Source organism: Zootoca vivipara, chromosome 16, assembly GCF_965207765.1.
Source record: "Zootoca vivipara chromosome 16, rZooViv2.hap1.1, whole genome shotgun sequence".
In the NCBI taxonomy this organism is placed as follows: domain Eukaryota; kingdom Metazoa; phylum Chordata; class Lepidosauria; order Squamata; family Lacertidae; genus Zootoca; species Zootoca vivipara.
The window spans coordinates 23,169,527-23,185,946 of NC_142599.1; the positions used below are offsets into that span (position 1 = coordinate 23,169,527).

At 48.2% G+C, this 16,420-nt stretch overlaps 1 protein-coding gene across 1 annotated transcript in view; it reads right to left on the bottom strand.

Annotated features, from left to right (window-relative positions):
* Positions 1-4,128: 4,128 nt before the first annotated feature.
* The window catches only part of KSR2 (kinase suppressor of ras 2), a 184,574-nt gene continuing 172,282 nt past the window's right edge, over positions 4,129-16,420 (bottom strand). Inside the window, exons 16-19 of the mRNA XM_088660098.1 lie at positions 16,045-16,178; positions 9,859-9,990; positions 5,258-5,387; positions 4,129-4,266 (exon numbers count right to left, since the gene is read on the bottom strand). Of these exons, the coding sequence (XP_088516224.1) occupies positions 4,129-4,266; positions 5,258-5,387; positions 9,859-9,990; positions 16,045-16,178 (534 nt within the window). The remainder of the gene's footprint in view (positions 4,267-5,257; positions 5,388-9,858; positions 9,991-16,044; positions 16,179-16,420) is intronic.

Sequence of the window (16,420 nt, forward strand, 5' to 3'; positions counted from 1 at the left end):
TCCACACCTTTCGACGACGTCAGCTTCTAGGGTATCTGCCACCAGATGCTGTGGGTCTAAACCAGGGTTTCCCCAACTTGGGTCTCCAGCTGTTTTTGGGGACTACAACTCCCATCATCCCTAGCTAGTAGGACCAGTGGTGAGGGATGATGGGAGTTGTAGTCCAAAATCAGCTAGGGACCCAAGTTGGTGAGACCCTGGTCTGAACACAAGCCACATCTTGCCTCTGACCACATTCAAGAATTAGGGCCCCTTCTGCGCTCAGGTTGGTACCTTGCTAAAGAGGTGCCAGAGCTGGCTGGGAATGTCTGATCACCAGTCGGGACATAGTGTGTCCCTTTATTAAGGTAATGACTTTGGCTAGCTAGTGAAGTACCAACATCAGCATAACCAAAGAAGTTGCTCTGTGCCACCTATAGCAGAATGATTTGCTTTTGCACAAGAGCTTGACACACACACACACAGAGAGACACCTGCTCCCAGGTGAGTGTGCTACCGACAGTGGCCACCTCTCTGCACCAATTCACTGTTCCTATAGATTCTGCACTGCCACTCTGTCAGGGCACCCCGATCGCCTTGCCTTGCCTCCCGCCATGCTGAATACCTGCCAGCCGACAAGGGCTAAGAAACGACTGTGGAGACCAGCACGTTCCTCTATGGGGAGTCAAGGTGCTAAGATAGCAGGAAGGGGGTTTGTTGTTCCCAGCCCGTCAACAGGAAGCTAGCCAGCTCTCCGGCACTTAAGTAATGAGCTGGTGACAGCTTTGCAAAACGAGAATGAATTATTCCTGGTGAAATAGCTTCTGGGCAAATTTGGGAATGAAGGAATCATACAGTTGGAGGAGACCTCATAAGAATGGCCTTGCTGGATCAGGCCAATCCATGGGTGATTTTAGTCTAGCATCCTGTTCTCACACCCTGACATCTGGCATGTGTAACTGAGAGAGAGAGAGAGAGGAAGCAACAGAGACAGTGAAGTAGGGCTGAAACAATAAATATACCATCACTGATGGCATAGACGGAACCTTTATCAGCTTGAGGGCCACATTCCCCTGTGCACAACCTTTTGAGGGCCACATGCCAGTGGTGGGTGTGACCAAAAGTCCATGTGCACCCCCAACTTTCCATCCAGGCAAGGGAGAGGTATTATCACCGTTCAAGGACACATTCCAGCCAGGGAAAATTAACCAATCAGGGGGGCAGAGCAGGGGGCAGAGAGGGGTGTGGCTTTGGAGGCGTGGTCTGGGCGGAGTTCCAAGGGCCAAGGAGAGAGGCTCAGAGGGCCACATTAGATCTCCAGGGGCCTGAGGCTTTAGGAGTTCTTGAAAGGTTCTAGAGACGAGGCCTCCTTCCCCAAATAAACCACACACACACCACACACCCCTATGTTGGGAAACAGCTGAAAACCTCACTTCCACCACTAGGCGCAATGAAACAGGTAACCAAGCAGCAGGATACAACAAAACAAAAACAAAATATTACATACACTTTCTCTATCCCTCTCCTCCGTTGGTTTCAGAGGGTGCTGGCGAGGGCCTAAGAACCTTTGGCTCTCTGATAATGTTCGTTGCCCCCACTTAAGCAAGAATCACCGCTGGGGAGGGTTTCAAAGACCACTTGCTGCCCACGGGCCCTCCAACGTCTTTTGCGCCCTGAGGATGAGCAGAGGGCACCCCCCCTTCTGCCGCTTGCCTGGCAGGAGCTATCCGGCATCGAACCTGATTTTCACCCACTCATGGGATCCTTCTGGACCCACCGGCAGAGCGCGGTACTTCTCTGGCTAGCCAGGAGGTGCCCCCCTTCCAGATACCAGAGCGAGGCTGTGTCTCCTTGTCCTCAGGAGCGTTCCCAAGCTTCACTTCCCCGCTCCGGCCTTCTCGCAGAACAAGGAGAAGAGGAGGAGGAGGTGGTGGTGGTCGAGGAGAGGAAGAAAAGCGTACGAAAGGCACCGTCATTTTGAGCCATCCATCACAGCCTGGAAGGAAGCAGAGAGAAGGAATGTGAAACAGGATGGAGCAAAGGCGGCATTGCAATTCTTTTGGAGGCTCACCTCACTGCATCCTGGGTAGGGTAGAAAGCAGGGAGCCCAACACTAGGTGGCGCCAGAGCCCGTGGCAGGCGAGTTCTACAAGGGGCAACACTGAAACTATGAGGAGGAGGAAGCGGACAAGCCATGCTACCCTCCTGATCTGGTGGTAAACCAGAAGGCAGGTTGGTGGGGCCCAACTGAGGTTGGTGGGGCATTGCCCCACTTGCCTTAATGCACCAACCTCACTGTGTGTTTGTGAGGTATTCATTTTGTTGACCATGGTGCTAATCTTTTTGCTCAATAATGCCAATCCCAAAACCGCTGGTCCTAATAATCAGAAATACCTCCAATTATTATTATTATTATTATTATTATTATTATTATTATTATTATTATTATTCAGCTTCCAATCACACTTGGAACTCCCTGCCTATTGACACCAGGCAGGTGGCTTCATTTTTCTCTTTTTGGTGTCTGATAAAAACATTTTTTTGTTTTGGCAAGCCTACCAGCAGGTATTTTGATATGGTTTTTGGCTTATCATTGATTTTAATTATATTTAAATGTTTTGAATAGTTGCTTTCATCTGCTTTCACTGACTTTTTTTTTACAATTTATGACAATTATTTGAGGGATGTTCTTTAAATAATATAATCACGTGTTATATATATTTTATGAAATAAATAAACTAAAAAAAGAGATTTTTTTTTAAAAATATACCTGTATATAAAAAAGTGTGTGGACCATTGGCCCGGTCTTCCAAAAAGCTCTTCCTACTTACCTGCCTATCCAATTTCATTTCTGTCCCAATTTTTTCCCCAAGGAGCTCAAGGTGGTATAGGTAGTCTCCTCCCCCATAAGTTTATCCTCATAACAACCTTTTGAGATTATGCTAAGAGGCAGTGACTGGCCCAAGGTCACCCAGTCAATTTCATGGGCAGTGCAGGGGGGTGGAGTTTCGCATGCTGGTCTCCCAAGCCCAAGTCCAACCCTCCAATCACTACAGCACATTGGCTCTTAGTTATTTGCTTAGCAGAAAATCTAGGGTGGAAAGAATTTTTGCAACAGGCACAGTTCCTGCTCAAAGGCCTCTCTCTCTTCCCTCATCCCCTCTTGAAAACCCTCCCCAAGCTCTGAGCCCCGGAAGGAGAAGAAACATCTTGCAATGCTCACTTCAAGCTGTGAGCAGGCAGTTGGCTTAGCAACGAATGTGAGTGTGTGCTGGGGACAGCCCCAAATTTATACCCGAGGGAGATCTGTCGTCGGCGCAGTGAGTGGTGCTGGAGGCAAGCACCAGGCGGCCTCGACTAGAATTCCTAAAGCCAGCTATTTTATCATTGCTGGGCTGCTGATAAGCCCTTGACATAAATGGCTGTGCAAGCTGATGGCGATGGCTTAACTGGACCCCAGTTGGAACTGCCTTGGAACCTGCTCAAAATACCCAGCTCAGCAACATGAGGATTTATCGAGGAAGGAGCAAGTGAGTGTCTGCAGAGGGTACTTCTGTCAGTCAGGGCATTCCAGTCAGGGAACTTCCTCCCTAAACACATCTGTTTATCACTGCAGCCCTTCTGTTCTTTAGCCATCAGGAGACAGCTGTAATATCTACCAAAGGATAGTCCAACCTCCTGCAATGTCACCTCCTAGTGCTTTAAATGTACAGTGGAACCTTGCTTCTCAAACGGCTTAGTTGACGAACAAATCGGCTCCCGGATGCCGAAAACTGGAAGTAGGTGTTCCAGTTTTGGAACTTTTTCGAAAGCTGGACATGCGACACGGCTTCCGCTTGAGTGCAGGAAGCTCATGCAACCAATCGGAAGCAGCGCCTTGGTTTTCGAACAGTTTTGGGAGTCGAACGGACTTCTGGCACGGGTTAAGTTCAGGAACCAAGGTTCCACTGTATAGTGCATATGTAAACCCTGTAGCTCAGTGGCAGAGCATCTGATTTGCACGCAGAAGGTCCCAACATTGTCAGATCTGGCCGGGAGAGACTCCCTGTCTGAAATCCTAGAGAGCAGCTGCCGGTCAGTGTAGTCAATGCCAAAGTGAAGAGACAAATGATCAGTCCAGGAGCTTCCTCTGCTCCGAGGATGTCGGTCTTACTCTGCTGACTTCCAGAAGTGTCCGGGGTGAGAAAGGCGACGGTTCCGCTTTGGCAATTTCTCCAGCATCTCCATCAGCTTGGTGAAGGTCGGCCGCTCCTCTTGCTCGAAGGCCCAGCAAAAGAGAAGGATGTCCTGCAAGGCAATGGGAAGGAAAGGATGTGCAAAGGAGGAGAGCGCATGGGCACATGCCCACGTGTGGTTTATTTACACATACATGCAAACTGGGCCAACGATGGAGGGGCTCACAGCATCACCACCCCAAAAGGGTCTTTTTCTCTCCCATAGCCGCAGCCTTGGACTCAAGCAGAAATCAAGCATTGTTCTGTCTCTCTCAGTACCCAGCTTGCTGCTTTGCTTCTAGCACACATGACTTCCAGCTCTCAACACTTGCCTTTGCCTTTTTCTAACTACCAGCCAGTTGAGGGAGGGGGTCCCTCCAACCATTTGCTGTCTCACATAGGCCCACTTCCTTAGGTCTCCTAATGGCCCATCACCCAGGTGATCACCCCATCAGGGAGCTAGTTTTAACACTTGCTGGATCCAGGGCTTAGAATGGTCTCTGCGCACACCCGTCTTTTCCCCCTCCCCAAAACTCATAACACAATGTAAAATGTAATGTATGGTGTCTTCTACCCAGCGGCTACCAATCCCAGGGGTTTCCTTATATCTCCTTTCCAGAAAATCTGACTTCCATGGGACACCTTGCACAAAAGTTAAAGCTCGATTGTGAAAATTCACCAACATTTTGGTGATAGTTTCTCCCTAATGAGCACATATTTTGCACACACTTTTGCAATCAGTTTTTCTTAACAGGGATCCTCTTTATCTCTTATTTTCGTGAAATACCTTTGATTTACCCTAAAATACACATTTTTGAAAAGCCTGGCTGGTTTGAGCACGGCATCCCCAAATCCGAGTGAGTGCGACTCTTGAAAAATGGCCGCATTTCGGCCCTCGTGTTGTATTGGAAAGTGCAAAGCAGATCAATTCGCCTCTAAACGGGAACTGAATTGAATTTCTCTCCCTTCCCCCAATCCGTGAGTCACCAAGATGAGCAAATATCAACATTTTCCCAAGTCTCTCTGCCTTCCCTCCCCCTTTCAAAGAGCCCCAAGCCACCTACTGAGATCTCCTTGCCCATGCCAATCTGGCTGAGATTCGGCTTCATCCCTCGGCCAACTTGCCAAATTATGGCCTCGGCAGGTTGCGTCTTGAATGGCCATTCCCGAGCGTGCAGTTCATACCAGATGGTGCTGTTGGGAGAGAAAGCAGTATGTTTGTAACGCACAAACCTTACACCTCTCTGTGACACCTGCAGAGACTCCCAGAGCTCAGGTGTGGGGTTGCGCCGTCATCCCTGTCGAGGGATGGGGACCTTCAGGCCCCTTGGGCCAAAGATGGCCCTTCGGGACTCTCCCCAGGGCACATGCACACCCTCCCAAGCAGGATGACCCCACACCAGCGCTGCGAAACGGTTTAGTTATACTGGCCACATGACCTGGAAAGCTGTCTGCGGACAAACGCCAGCTCCCTCAGCCTGAAAGTGGAGATGAGTGCCACACCCCAAAGTCGACTAGACATAACCATCCACGGGTCCTTTACTTTTTGCTTATGACTTTAGATGCCAGGCAAAAAGGTTCCTCTTCAACTAGGCCTATGACTAATTAAATCTAGGGCCTTTTAACTGTGTTGTGGGGGGATTATTGTTTTGTTCTCATCTTTATTATAGATTTTGTATTTTTTTATGCTGTAATTTTGTGTTGTGAACTGCCCTATGATTTGTGGGTAAAGGACAGTGTATGTATTATTTATTATTATTATTATTATTATTATTATTATTATTATTATTCACCGACAGGGAATTTTGCTGACCCACTTCTCCATCTTGATGCAGAAAAGATTCTCACTGCTGCCCCTCTTTTGAATACAAAGCCTTCCCTTATTTTTCTTTCCGCCATTTCAACCACCCCTGCCTTCTGACGGCTGCTCCCAGTCTCAACTTGCTTGCCTCTGCATATGTTTCCCATCCACAGATCTAGGAGGGATTCGTTTCTCCCTTACAGCTGAGTGCCCAGAACATAGCACACTATTGCTTCTAAGGTGCTTGCTTGAAATAAGTGTTTCTCTTAGCAATCACAGATCCCGCCCCCCCCCAAGTGTCCCTATTTTCCAGGGATGTCCTTGATTTGGAGAAGCCATCCCGGTTTCTGATTTGATCCCAGAATGTTCCACTTTTCCTTAGGCTTAGGCTGTCCTTTTTTCATTGGAGAAATGTTGGAGGGTATGGAGTTATCAGACCCCCGAGCCGCCTGAAGGCAAACCTGTATAGAGAAGGGGTTTTGTTTTACTGCTTAATATTTTACCAGGTTTTCATATATGTTGGAAGCTGCCCAGAGTGGCTGGTGAAACCCAGTAAGATATGTGGGGTATAAATAGTAAAATAATCGTCATGGAATGGGATGTCCCTATTTTCATGGGAGAAATGTCGGAGGGTATGCAATCAATCAGCTCTCCTAATAAGTCTACGAGCCTACAGTGCCTTTCCAGGAACTGTGTTGATCAGACCCATTTGGTGGGACTCAGCAGCATAGCTGTCAAGTTTTCCCTTTTCTCGCGAGGAAGCCTATTCAGCATAAGGGAATTTCCCCTTTAAAAAATGGAGAACTTGACAGCTATGCTCAGCAGTGCAAAGCAGCTCTTATCATTTATACTTGATGAGGAACTTTTAACAAGTGAATAGCTGCAGAATTGAGCTTCCATGTTTAGGAGCAGTGACACATCATCAATTCTTTTAATCCTGATTCTGTTCTTCCTCTCCCGCTGGGGGCGCAGTTCTGAACTGGGAAGTCCAAGCCCCTTTGCAAGGGTGGGCAAATGTGTCCATTTCTGGTTCCTCTTTTAAGTTCAGCTCTCCACATTACCACATCAGTTTGCAAAGATTATTTTTATCCTTTCCAGTAAGTCCTCGTGAAAATTTGTCCACATTTTACTGTGCATTTATTCTAGCACCCACATTTTTGCGTGCTAAAGTTTCACTAATAATTTATGCATTACTTGGCTAGAGTACTGCAGCATGAAAATCCACAGAATTTGCAGATTTCAAGGGACAGCTTTGTTTTGGTTTCCATATCCAGTCTACATCTGAAGTGTGGATTGGGTAAAATTGTCTGTTTACTGAACAACCACTTTTCCATCGATTTGTATCAACATCCTGCTCGATCTGTACAGTGGTACCTTGGTTCTCAAATGTCTTGGTACTCAAACAACTTGGAACCCAAACACAGCAAAGTTAAGTGTTCCTGTTTGCAAACCTTTTTCGGAAGCCAAACGCACTCCGTTTTTAGTGTTATGCTGAGGTCTGTCTGTTTTTGCTATTTATTTTGCAATTTTTGTTTTTGCGGCTTTCATTTTATGGATCAATGGTCTTGTTAGATAGTTAAATTATTGTTAAATTGCTGTTTTAGGGTGTTTTTTTAAAAAAGCAGGGCTGGCCCTATGGCCAGGCTGGGTGGCGCAGGGCGCCAGGGTGCCAGGCCGGCAGGAGAGCGCCGCACTGTGCAGCAGCGCCCACGGCAGCCGCGCTACGCACTGAGCCCACCCACTCGCCGCACAGCAGTACCTGCAGCAGCCGCACTGCGCGCTGAGCCCGCCGCGCAGGGAAACAGGGCGGGGGGTGCTGGAAGGGGCACCACGGCGCCAGGCACCAGATATGCTTAAGACGGCCCTGTTTAAAAATCTGGAATGGATTAATCCATTTTGCATTACTTTCTCATAGCTGTCAAGTTTTCCCTTTTCTCGCGAGGAAGCCTATTCAGCATAAGGGAATTTCCCTTTAAAAAATGGAGGACTTGACAGCTATGCTTTCTATGGGAAAGCGTGCCTTGGTTTTGGAACGCTTTGGTTTTGGAACAGACTTCTGGAACAGATTAAGTTTGAGAACCAAAGTACCACTGTATTCTCATTCCTGTGATACAGATTGGGGTGAAGGGGTATAGACTTGTGAGGGGGAATTTTGTGGTTCTGTCACTTTTTCTTTTAGATGTGGCAGCCATTTTGTGATATGCCATGTCCCACACAGCAGCCATTTTGTGACTTGCCATGCCTTCCCCTCCACAGCAACCCTCGTGGGACTGGTTCTCACGACACTTTTTCAGATTGCAACCTGTGTCAGCAGCCCCCAAAGGCTTGACACCACCTGTGGTTCGCCCTTTGCAGAATCATACAAAGTTTGTTGAAAAATAGCAGCCATTTTGAACCAAGCGCCTGTTACTTTATTTTTTTAAAAAAAGCATGGTGTTTTTCTATGCAAACTTTCAAATTGAAAAAGTTTGCTAGGAGTTTAGTCTGATAAAAAAAATCCCATAATTACTTTCCCCCACTGCATTTTTTGTTAAAGTTATACTGAAAGCATATACTGGGTTTAATTGCTGTATTTTTGGGAAGAAACTGCGCTATCAGATAAGAACTCAGTATAAGCTAATCGCTTCAATGCTGTGCTCTTTAAGGTGTCTATCACAGTGGAGTAGGGGAAAATTAATCCATCGAATAAAAAACTATAGTCTTCTCTGTGCCTGAACAAAGATATCATCAGAAGGCAATGGGACTGCTTACAAAAAGGATGTCTCCACCTCCCTTTGCTACAGAGCAGGGCAATTAATCACACAAATGAAAAGTACATTAGGGGAGACACAATGCCCACATTTTTGCATTGTAGTTCCTAAACTTTTTCTATTCAGGACATTCACCCAAGAGGCGTCTTATCCATGCACAAGACTCAACTATCCCGACCCCCCCCCATTTGTCGTGCCCCAACATCTGGGGATGCAAGCTAATGTTGCCAGTGTATGAGAAGCAAGGATGGAATAATAAAGTTGGAAGGGGTCCCGAGGATCATCTAGTCCAACCCCCTGCAATGTAGGCATTTTTAATTAAAGCATCCCTGACAGATGGCCACCCAACCTCTGCTTATCAAAGAGAGTCCACCACCTCCCTACGGAGACTGTTCTACTGTCGAAATTCAGTTCTCCCCATTTCTTCAGCAACCTGTGATTCACTTTTAGTGCCTCGTGAAAATTCACCAGCATTTTAGTGCGAATTTCTCCTAACAAACACATGCAGTTTTGAGGAATCGTTTGCAAGCCATTTCCCCTATTATAATGCACTTCCATGCATCATTTTCACCAATATGTGCATTTGTAGGCATATGTGTAATACCATAAACTAGTCCCACCCCTCTCTATCCTCCATGCACGCAAGCAAGATCTAGAGATCTAGATCAGAGATCTAGGACACATTCCAGCTAGCCAAAAACATCTCAGGACAGTGCAAAGGAGGGCTGGCGAACACCCCAAAGGCAAGAGAAGAGTCAGCTATGGGTGCTGAGAGCTGTTAAGAGACCCTCTATTATTCCCAGAGTGGTTTAACAATCAGTCCCTCTTCCCAGGGAACCCTGAGAATTGTAGCTCTGTGAAGGGAACAGGGGCCACCTAACAATCCTCAGCACCCTTTGCAAACTACAGCTCCCGGGTTTCTTTGGAGGAAGCCATGCCTGTTCAAAGTGGGATGATACTGCTTTAAATGTACAGTGCAGATGGGACCCAAGTTTGCTCATCTCTTTGGTGGGCGCATGAGCCTGGTACCAGAAAGCAAACACGTTGACCCACTGCATTCCCTCGCCGCCACCCCACCCCACCCAACTCACCCCCCTGCAACGAAGCCACCTACCCAAGGGCGAAGACATCTGAGTGCTTGGAGAAAGGAAGTTTGTCTTCTTCTGTGTCAGGGGAGAGCTGGTGGATGATCTCCGGGGCTAAATGGCATAACCAGCCGTTCTGGATCCGCAGTTTGTTTTCTCTCCTGCAGAGAGACAGAGAGAAACATCCAGTCAGGGAGCCTGTTGCTGGTCCTGGCATTTTCACACGTCGTAATTTATCTTACCATTTTGCCATTTGTGAATTTAATTATTCACAGTGTATATATGCCGTTTTCCCAAATGGCCTCACACAGCAGTCTATAACATAAAATGCAATGGCATATTGCTATGGAGATTGTCATATTTCTTTGTTTCCAGGTAAGGATGGGTGTTACAAGTAGCAGGTTGGTGAATCTGTCTATTACAGTTTCTCATATCCAAAACTCTGCCTCCTTGTCCACAGACCTTCCTGACTGCTACGATCAGCAGACGGGGTCCTCTCGGTTGTTACACTACCAACAGAGGCCTGAGGGGGTTGTGGCCCAGAACAGGGCCTTTTCTGTGTTGGCTCCAAAGCAGCGGAACTCCCTCCCCACAGAGATGCGTCTGGCACCTTCATCATACAGCTTTTGGTGAATGCTGAAGACGCACCTCTTTACCCCATCTTTTGACATGTCTGGCATTGTTATATTATTACGTCTGACCCTCCAAGTGTCCCTATTTTCCAGGGACATCCCTGATTTAGAGAAGCCGCCCCGGTTTCTGATTTGATCCCAGAATGTCCCGCTTTTCCTTAGGATGTGCCTATTTTCACTGGAGAAATGTTGGAGGGTATGAAGTTATCTGACCCCCGAGCCATCTGAAGGCAATCCTGGGTAGGGAGGTTTTTTAATGTTTAATGTTTTATTACGTTTACATATATATTGGAAGCTGCCCAGAGGGGCTGGGGCAACCCAGTAAAATATGTAAGGTATAAATAGGAAAATAATCATTATGGAATGGGGCATCCCTATTTTCATTGGAGACGTGCTGGAGGGTATGTTACATTCATTGTTCTTGTTTCTGTTTATATCCTATGTATGCCGGAATAAAATAAGTAAGTACATATTCTGGCTAAGCACTCCTGGAGGATGTGAAGCAGCACCAACAAGGGGTGTGGCCTGAGGATAGGGGGTGTGGCCTGATAAAGTTCCAGAGGCTAAACAGAAAAGTCTGGGGCTCAGGGCCGTCTTAAGCATATCTGGCGCCCTGGTGCGAGGATCCCTCCAGCGCGCCCCCCGTCCCGTTTCCCAGCACGGCTGTCTGGCGAATGCAGCGCGGCTGCCGCAGGTGCAGCAGCGCGCCCCCCCCCCGGCGGCCCGACGCCCTGCGCCACCCAGCCTTGCCGTAGGGCCGGCCCTGCTGGGGCTCCACAACCATAATTTAAATCAGGCTTCCTCAAACTCGGCCCTCCAGATGTTTTTGGCCTACAACTTCCATGGATCCCTAGCTAGCAGGACCAGTGATCAGGGATGATGGGAATTGGAGTCTCAAAACATCTGGAGGGCCGAGTTTGAGGAAGCCTGATTTAAATTAAGTATTTAAATGTATTTGTTTATTAAAAATCAATATCATTAAAGTAACTAAATAAAAATATCACTACTGAAAAATACCGAAACTAGTACTAAATTAGTATTAAATTAGCATTAAATTCAGTATTAAAAAATACTGAAAAATACTGCAAATGAATGACTAGATAAGTAACTTTCCCTAGGATTATGAAGAATGCATCTGTAGGTCTCAGAAAAAGATAACGCTAATCTTGTAAGCGTTGCTTTAAAGCCAAATAAAACCTTTAAGAAACAGTAAGCTGCCTTCTTCTCTAATACACAATGTTCCGGACTGGTGCAACGAAGCACAGAAGAAAATATATATATTTGGGGTCACCCTGCTCGCTTTCTGGTTTAAAAAGCTGAAAGAACCAATGAGAATGTGCTTCTGTAATTGGATTTGTTCAAGACCTTCGAGGCTTAGGAATTAATTTAAAAAGAGACGGGATACATTTTAAGAACTTGGGCGGGCGGCGGGACACAAAGGAAAATGATGGTGCCGGAAAGTGTAAGGTAAGAGGGCGACAACATTCCCCCTCTCACTGTTGCAGCTATATTATACTCCGTGCTCAGTATCAGATTGTGGTTTCATTACCTTGTTGCTAGGTGGACCTCCCATGCAGAGGTAATTGGTTCATTAGGGCAGATGGGGCAGTGCCCCACCAACTGCAGTATACCCTCAGCAAGCCCCCCCCCCTTTGCCTATCTTCTTATAACCAGCCCAGCGGGTGCCAATGTCTGTTAGCTTCCTCCTCCTCCGTAGTCTTAGTGTCATGTTTACAGTATAGATCTCACCAGTGAGGAAGCAAGGGACAAAACTGGAATTGACTCCACCTGCTGTTGTCTCTGGCTCCACCTACTGCTGGCCTCCTGCCTTACACCCTCCCTGTCCCAGTGGACAGCAGCAGCCACCACTGATCTTCATATTCCCATTCCCTGACTACAGATCCTGCTGCAGCCCAAACACCCCCAGCTTCCTCCACCTTGGAGCTGTCAGGTTTTATCTCCTCCTCAGTCTCAGGTTTTACACTCTTGTAGAACTCAGTAGTGAGGATGGGAACAAAACGGGTTGGCTCTGCCTGTCATTAGCTCTGACTCCGCCTACTGTTGGGTTCCTTGCCTTCCGCCCTACCTAACCTGCAGCTCTCTAGATGTTGCTGGACTTCAACTCCTTGAACATTGGCCATGCTAGCTGGGGCTGATGGGAGCCGGAGTCCAATAACACCAAAAGGGTCAAAAGTTCTGTAGGGGTCAGGAGTTGACCTTCTCTGGCTCCTTGGCAGTAGTGGTTGGCCTCCTTTGGAGTTCTGCTCTTTGCCCAAGAGCTGGAGTCCCTCCTCATACCACTCAGGCCGCCAGTTTGGGATCTGCTGCGAGTTTGAATCCTGACACCTGTCTTATGCCGACAACGTGGAGAAATGGCGTTTCTCAGCAAAGCAGAAAAACCACAAAAATGCCTGTTATCAGGGGTGCCAACCTGAATAAAATATTGGGTGGGGGGCAGGTAAGCCCCTCCCCACATAATCAATCACATGGCGTGGCGCAAACACACAATTTGAATGGCAATGCCCATTAACATGGGGGGGCATGGCCTCCTCTAATATTCTATCGGAGGGGCAAATGGACCTCGGCCCCTGGGAGTTGGCTCCTGTGCCTGTTATGGATTCATCCAGCTAAGAATTCCGGCACCTCAAATGAGTTCTGATTGTTGGCTTACAGGGCAATCCAAAGGCTTCTTGAACTCTGGCAATGCCTGGATGGAGGTTAGAGTGTGTGAAAAACCTCACGTTTGCCCGCCTGCTTTTGCTCCTGGCCCCGCCCACCACCGGCACGTGGCTTCCAGAAGCCTGCACAGAAGGAAATGTGGCCCTCAGGATGGCCTTAGGACACAGGCAGCTGCCCGGCGATGCTGGGAGCCTTCACCAAGCCTAGAAGATGCCTCCTTATCTTCCAAGGTTCTCGAGCTCTCCTTCCAGCCACTCGGGAGAAGGATCTCGTGTATTGCAACTAATTAGCGCTTCTTACTCTTCAGGGAGAGGAACCCTGTAATTTCCTCCACAGAGTAACAACAAATAAATGGGAAGATGTGGTTGTGAGTGGTGCGTTAGCAGGACTCCAAGAAAGGGCTCCAGCAACAGAGAGAGCCCACAGCTAACCCGAGACTGCCTGCTACATTAGCCTCCACTAGGCATGAATCACACCGGGGTAGGGTGAGCTGTCCCTGGGACAGATGTTTTCAGATCTGTTTGCCTCTGTTTGTGAACCGCCTTCACTGAGTCATAATCCAGGCTAAGCTGGGGTGGGGGGTTAGGTTGGTGCAGAGCAGGGGGAGTCGGGAGAGGCTGATCAGTCAACTGTGGCTTCTTTCGGTTTCTCATTTTCTGTACAGTGGTACCATGGTTCTCAAACTTAATCTCTTCCAGAAGTCCGTTCCAAAACCAATGCACACTTTCCCACAGAAAGTAATGCAAAATGGATTAATCTGTTCTAGACTTTTAAAAACAACCCTTAAAACAGCAATTTAACACGAATTTTACTATCTAATGAGACCATTGATCCATAAAATGAAAGCAATAAACAATGTACTGCAGTCACACAATAAATCAATCAGTAGCTGAATTGGGTTCCACACAGTCACAAAAGCAAAAGAGCCGCAAAAACAAAAACACAAAATAAATAGCAGAAACAGACAGATCTCAGCGTAACACCTAAAACGGAAGTGTGGCACTCAAGACGGAGCATGTTCGGCTTCTGAAAAAAGTTCGTGAACCGGAACACTTACTTCTGGGTTTGCAGCGTTTGGGTTCCAAGTTGTTTGAGAACCAAGGCGTTTGAGAACCAAGGTACCACTGTATTATCCCATATAATAAAGTGCAAGTGTCTCTGCGTCCAGTCCCTGTGTCCCTGTGTCCGCGCTACTGCGCATGTGCCCCACGGACACAGGGATTGGACGCGGACGCACGCATGCGCTCTCCCCCACCAACCCCTCTGCCTATGGTTTAGCTATCTGCGGCCGCCAACCGCCACTCTCTGTGCGAGCGGGTGCGCTCTGTCTCCATGCAGGCACACTCACTTCTAAGCAGCAGCGTGAGGATGAGGAGGCTGCGAGATAGCCCTGTGTGAGCGCTCCCCCCCCCCGCCGCCACCTTGCCGCGCACCGCCGGAATGGGACAGCGCTTCTTCGGCGAAGGCAAGCAGGCAGACAGCTCGCCTGCTTGCCTTCACCGAGGAAGCCGAAGTGGCAGCGGGCGCCGAGGGAAGCCGGCTTTGGCTTGGCAGCGGCGGGAAGAAGGGGAGGAATTCCTCCCCTTCTTCCCGTCGCCGCCAAGCCAGTCCCCGAGCCAAATTGTGGTGCGGCGGGGGGTTTTCACCATTTGCCTCCCCCTTGGCTTGGGGAAAGCAAACGGTGAAAAGCCCCCACCGCGCCGCAATTCGGCTCCGTCCCCCGCGCACTTTGGCTTGGGGAAGCAGGCAGGGAAACGGCAACAGCCCGGGAAGCTGCGGGCTGTTGCCGTCTCCCTGCCTGCTTCCCCGAGCCGTACCGCATCGGGGGACAGAGCCGACGATCGGCAGGCGCTGTTTGCCGGGGTTGATCTTCGTGTCCCAGGGCTTCCCCTCCGTTCCCGCCCAGCTAGCGCCAGTTTACTTAACAGGCTGAATGACACTAGTACATTTATATTTATATATAAGAAGAGCCTGCTGGATGAGGCCAATGGCCCATCTAATCCGCGAGAACATGATGCAAAAAAAGGGGGGAGTATAAATAGACAAGCATCTTGATGGGAATACGTAAGTTAAACCCACCCACAGTACAGTTTACCACTTCAATCTGACAACGGATACATCGCTGTAGAAGGAGGGAAAGACATGGGCAACCCATTATCTCCTCCTCTAATCCGGCACGTCTGACACCCCATAATTACAGACAGATTAAAATATGCAATTTATTTCACAGGCGGGTTTGCAATAGAGCAAAAATTAATGGCCAGGAAAAACTTTACAATAGCTGAGAGCGCAATAAGTTGCATCTAAATCAGGAGTTTCCAGCAGGCGAAGTTTCACCTGGAAATCTCAGAACAGATTGCAGAAGTTTCTGGGGAGGGGTGAGCATTTTGAACAGGAGAGTGGAGGCATATTCTGCCTGAGGGCCTTCAATCTCCTGGGGGCCGCTTGCCAGCAGTGGGCAGGGCTAGAAGCAAAAGTGGGCAGAGCACTGAATGCAAATTTCGACTTTGTACACTTGGCTAATTCCTGCAAGGGCTCACATGCCCCTCTCCATCCTCTGTTCAGGCAGAAGCACTAACAGAGGTGAAAAGCACAATCCCAGGCAGACAAACAAGCTCAAGGAGAGTGTGAACCTGGAACGGTGAAAGATGTCACCTGCAGATAGGTGTGGCGTGGGAGATTCCTTAGGGCCAGAGAAGCCCAGAGGGATGCATCCTGTGCCAAGAAGCCCTCCCACCTTTTGGCTCTGCCATCTCATTGTCTGATGCTGCTTATTAGTTGTTGTTGCGTGTTCTCACAATTCCTGTGCCCTGCCTAGTTCTGTCCTGAAAACGAACAGTTCATTACCAATAAAGGAGAACATTTTAGAGGCAGAGCGATGGGTCCACAGAGCTGGTCACCTACCTGCCTGCTTGCAGAACCCCTGAGATGCTGAAGAGGCCGAAGTCTGTGATCACTACCTTCCCATTGTCATAGAAAACATTTTTAGACTTGAGGTCCTTGTGAAGGATGCCTTTGGCGTGGAGATAGCCCATTCCCTGCAAAAGAAGCCGAGAGAAAAGGCATTGAAAGGGTGTCGTGGGAAAAGACAGGGCAGAGTTGAAATGAATTGAGTGACTGCCAGAGGAGGAGGAGTGGAAAACCCTCTACAAATCAGAGTTCTGTTGAGAGCAATCTGAACCTCTCTCTTACACCAGCTTGAGTTGACTGTATTTTATTTTTCCTCTTTATTGACTTCTGGCCACATTCACACCATACATGTAAAGTTTTGTGATACTAC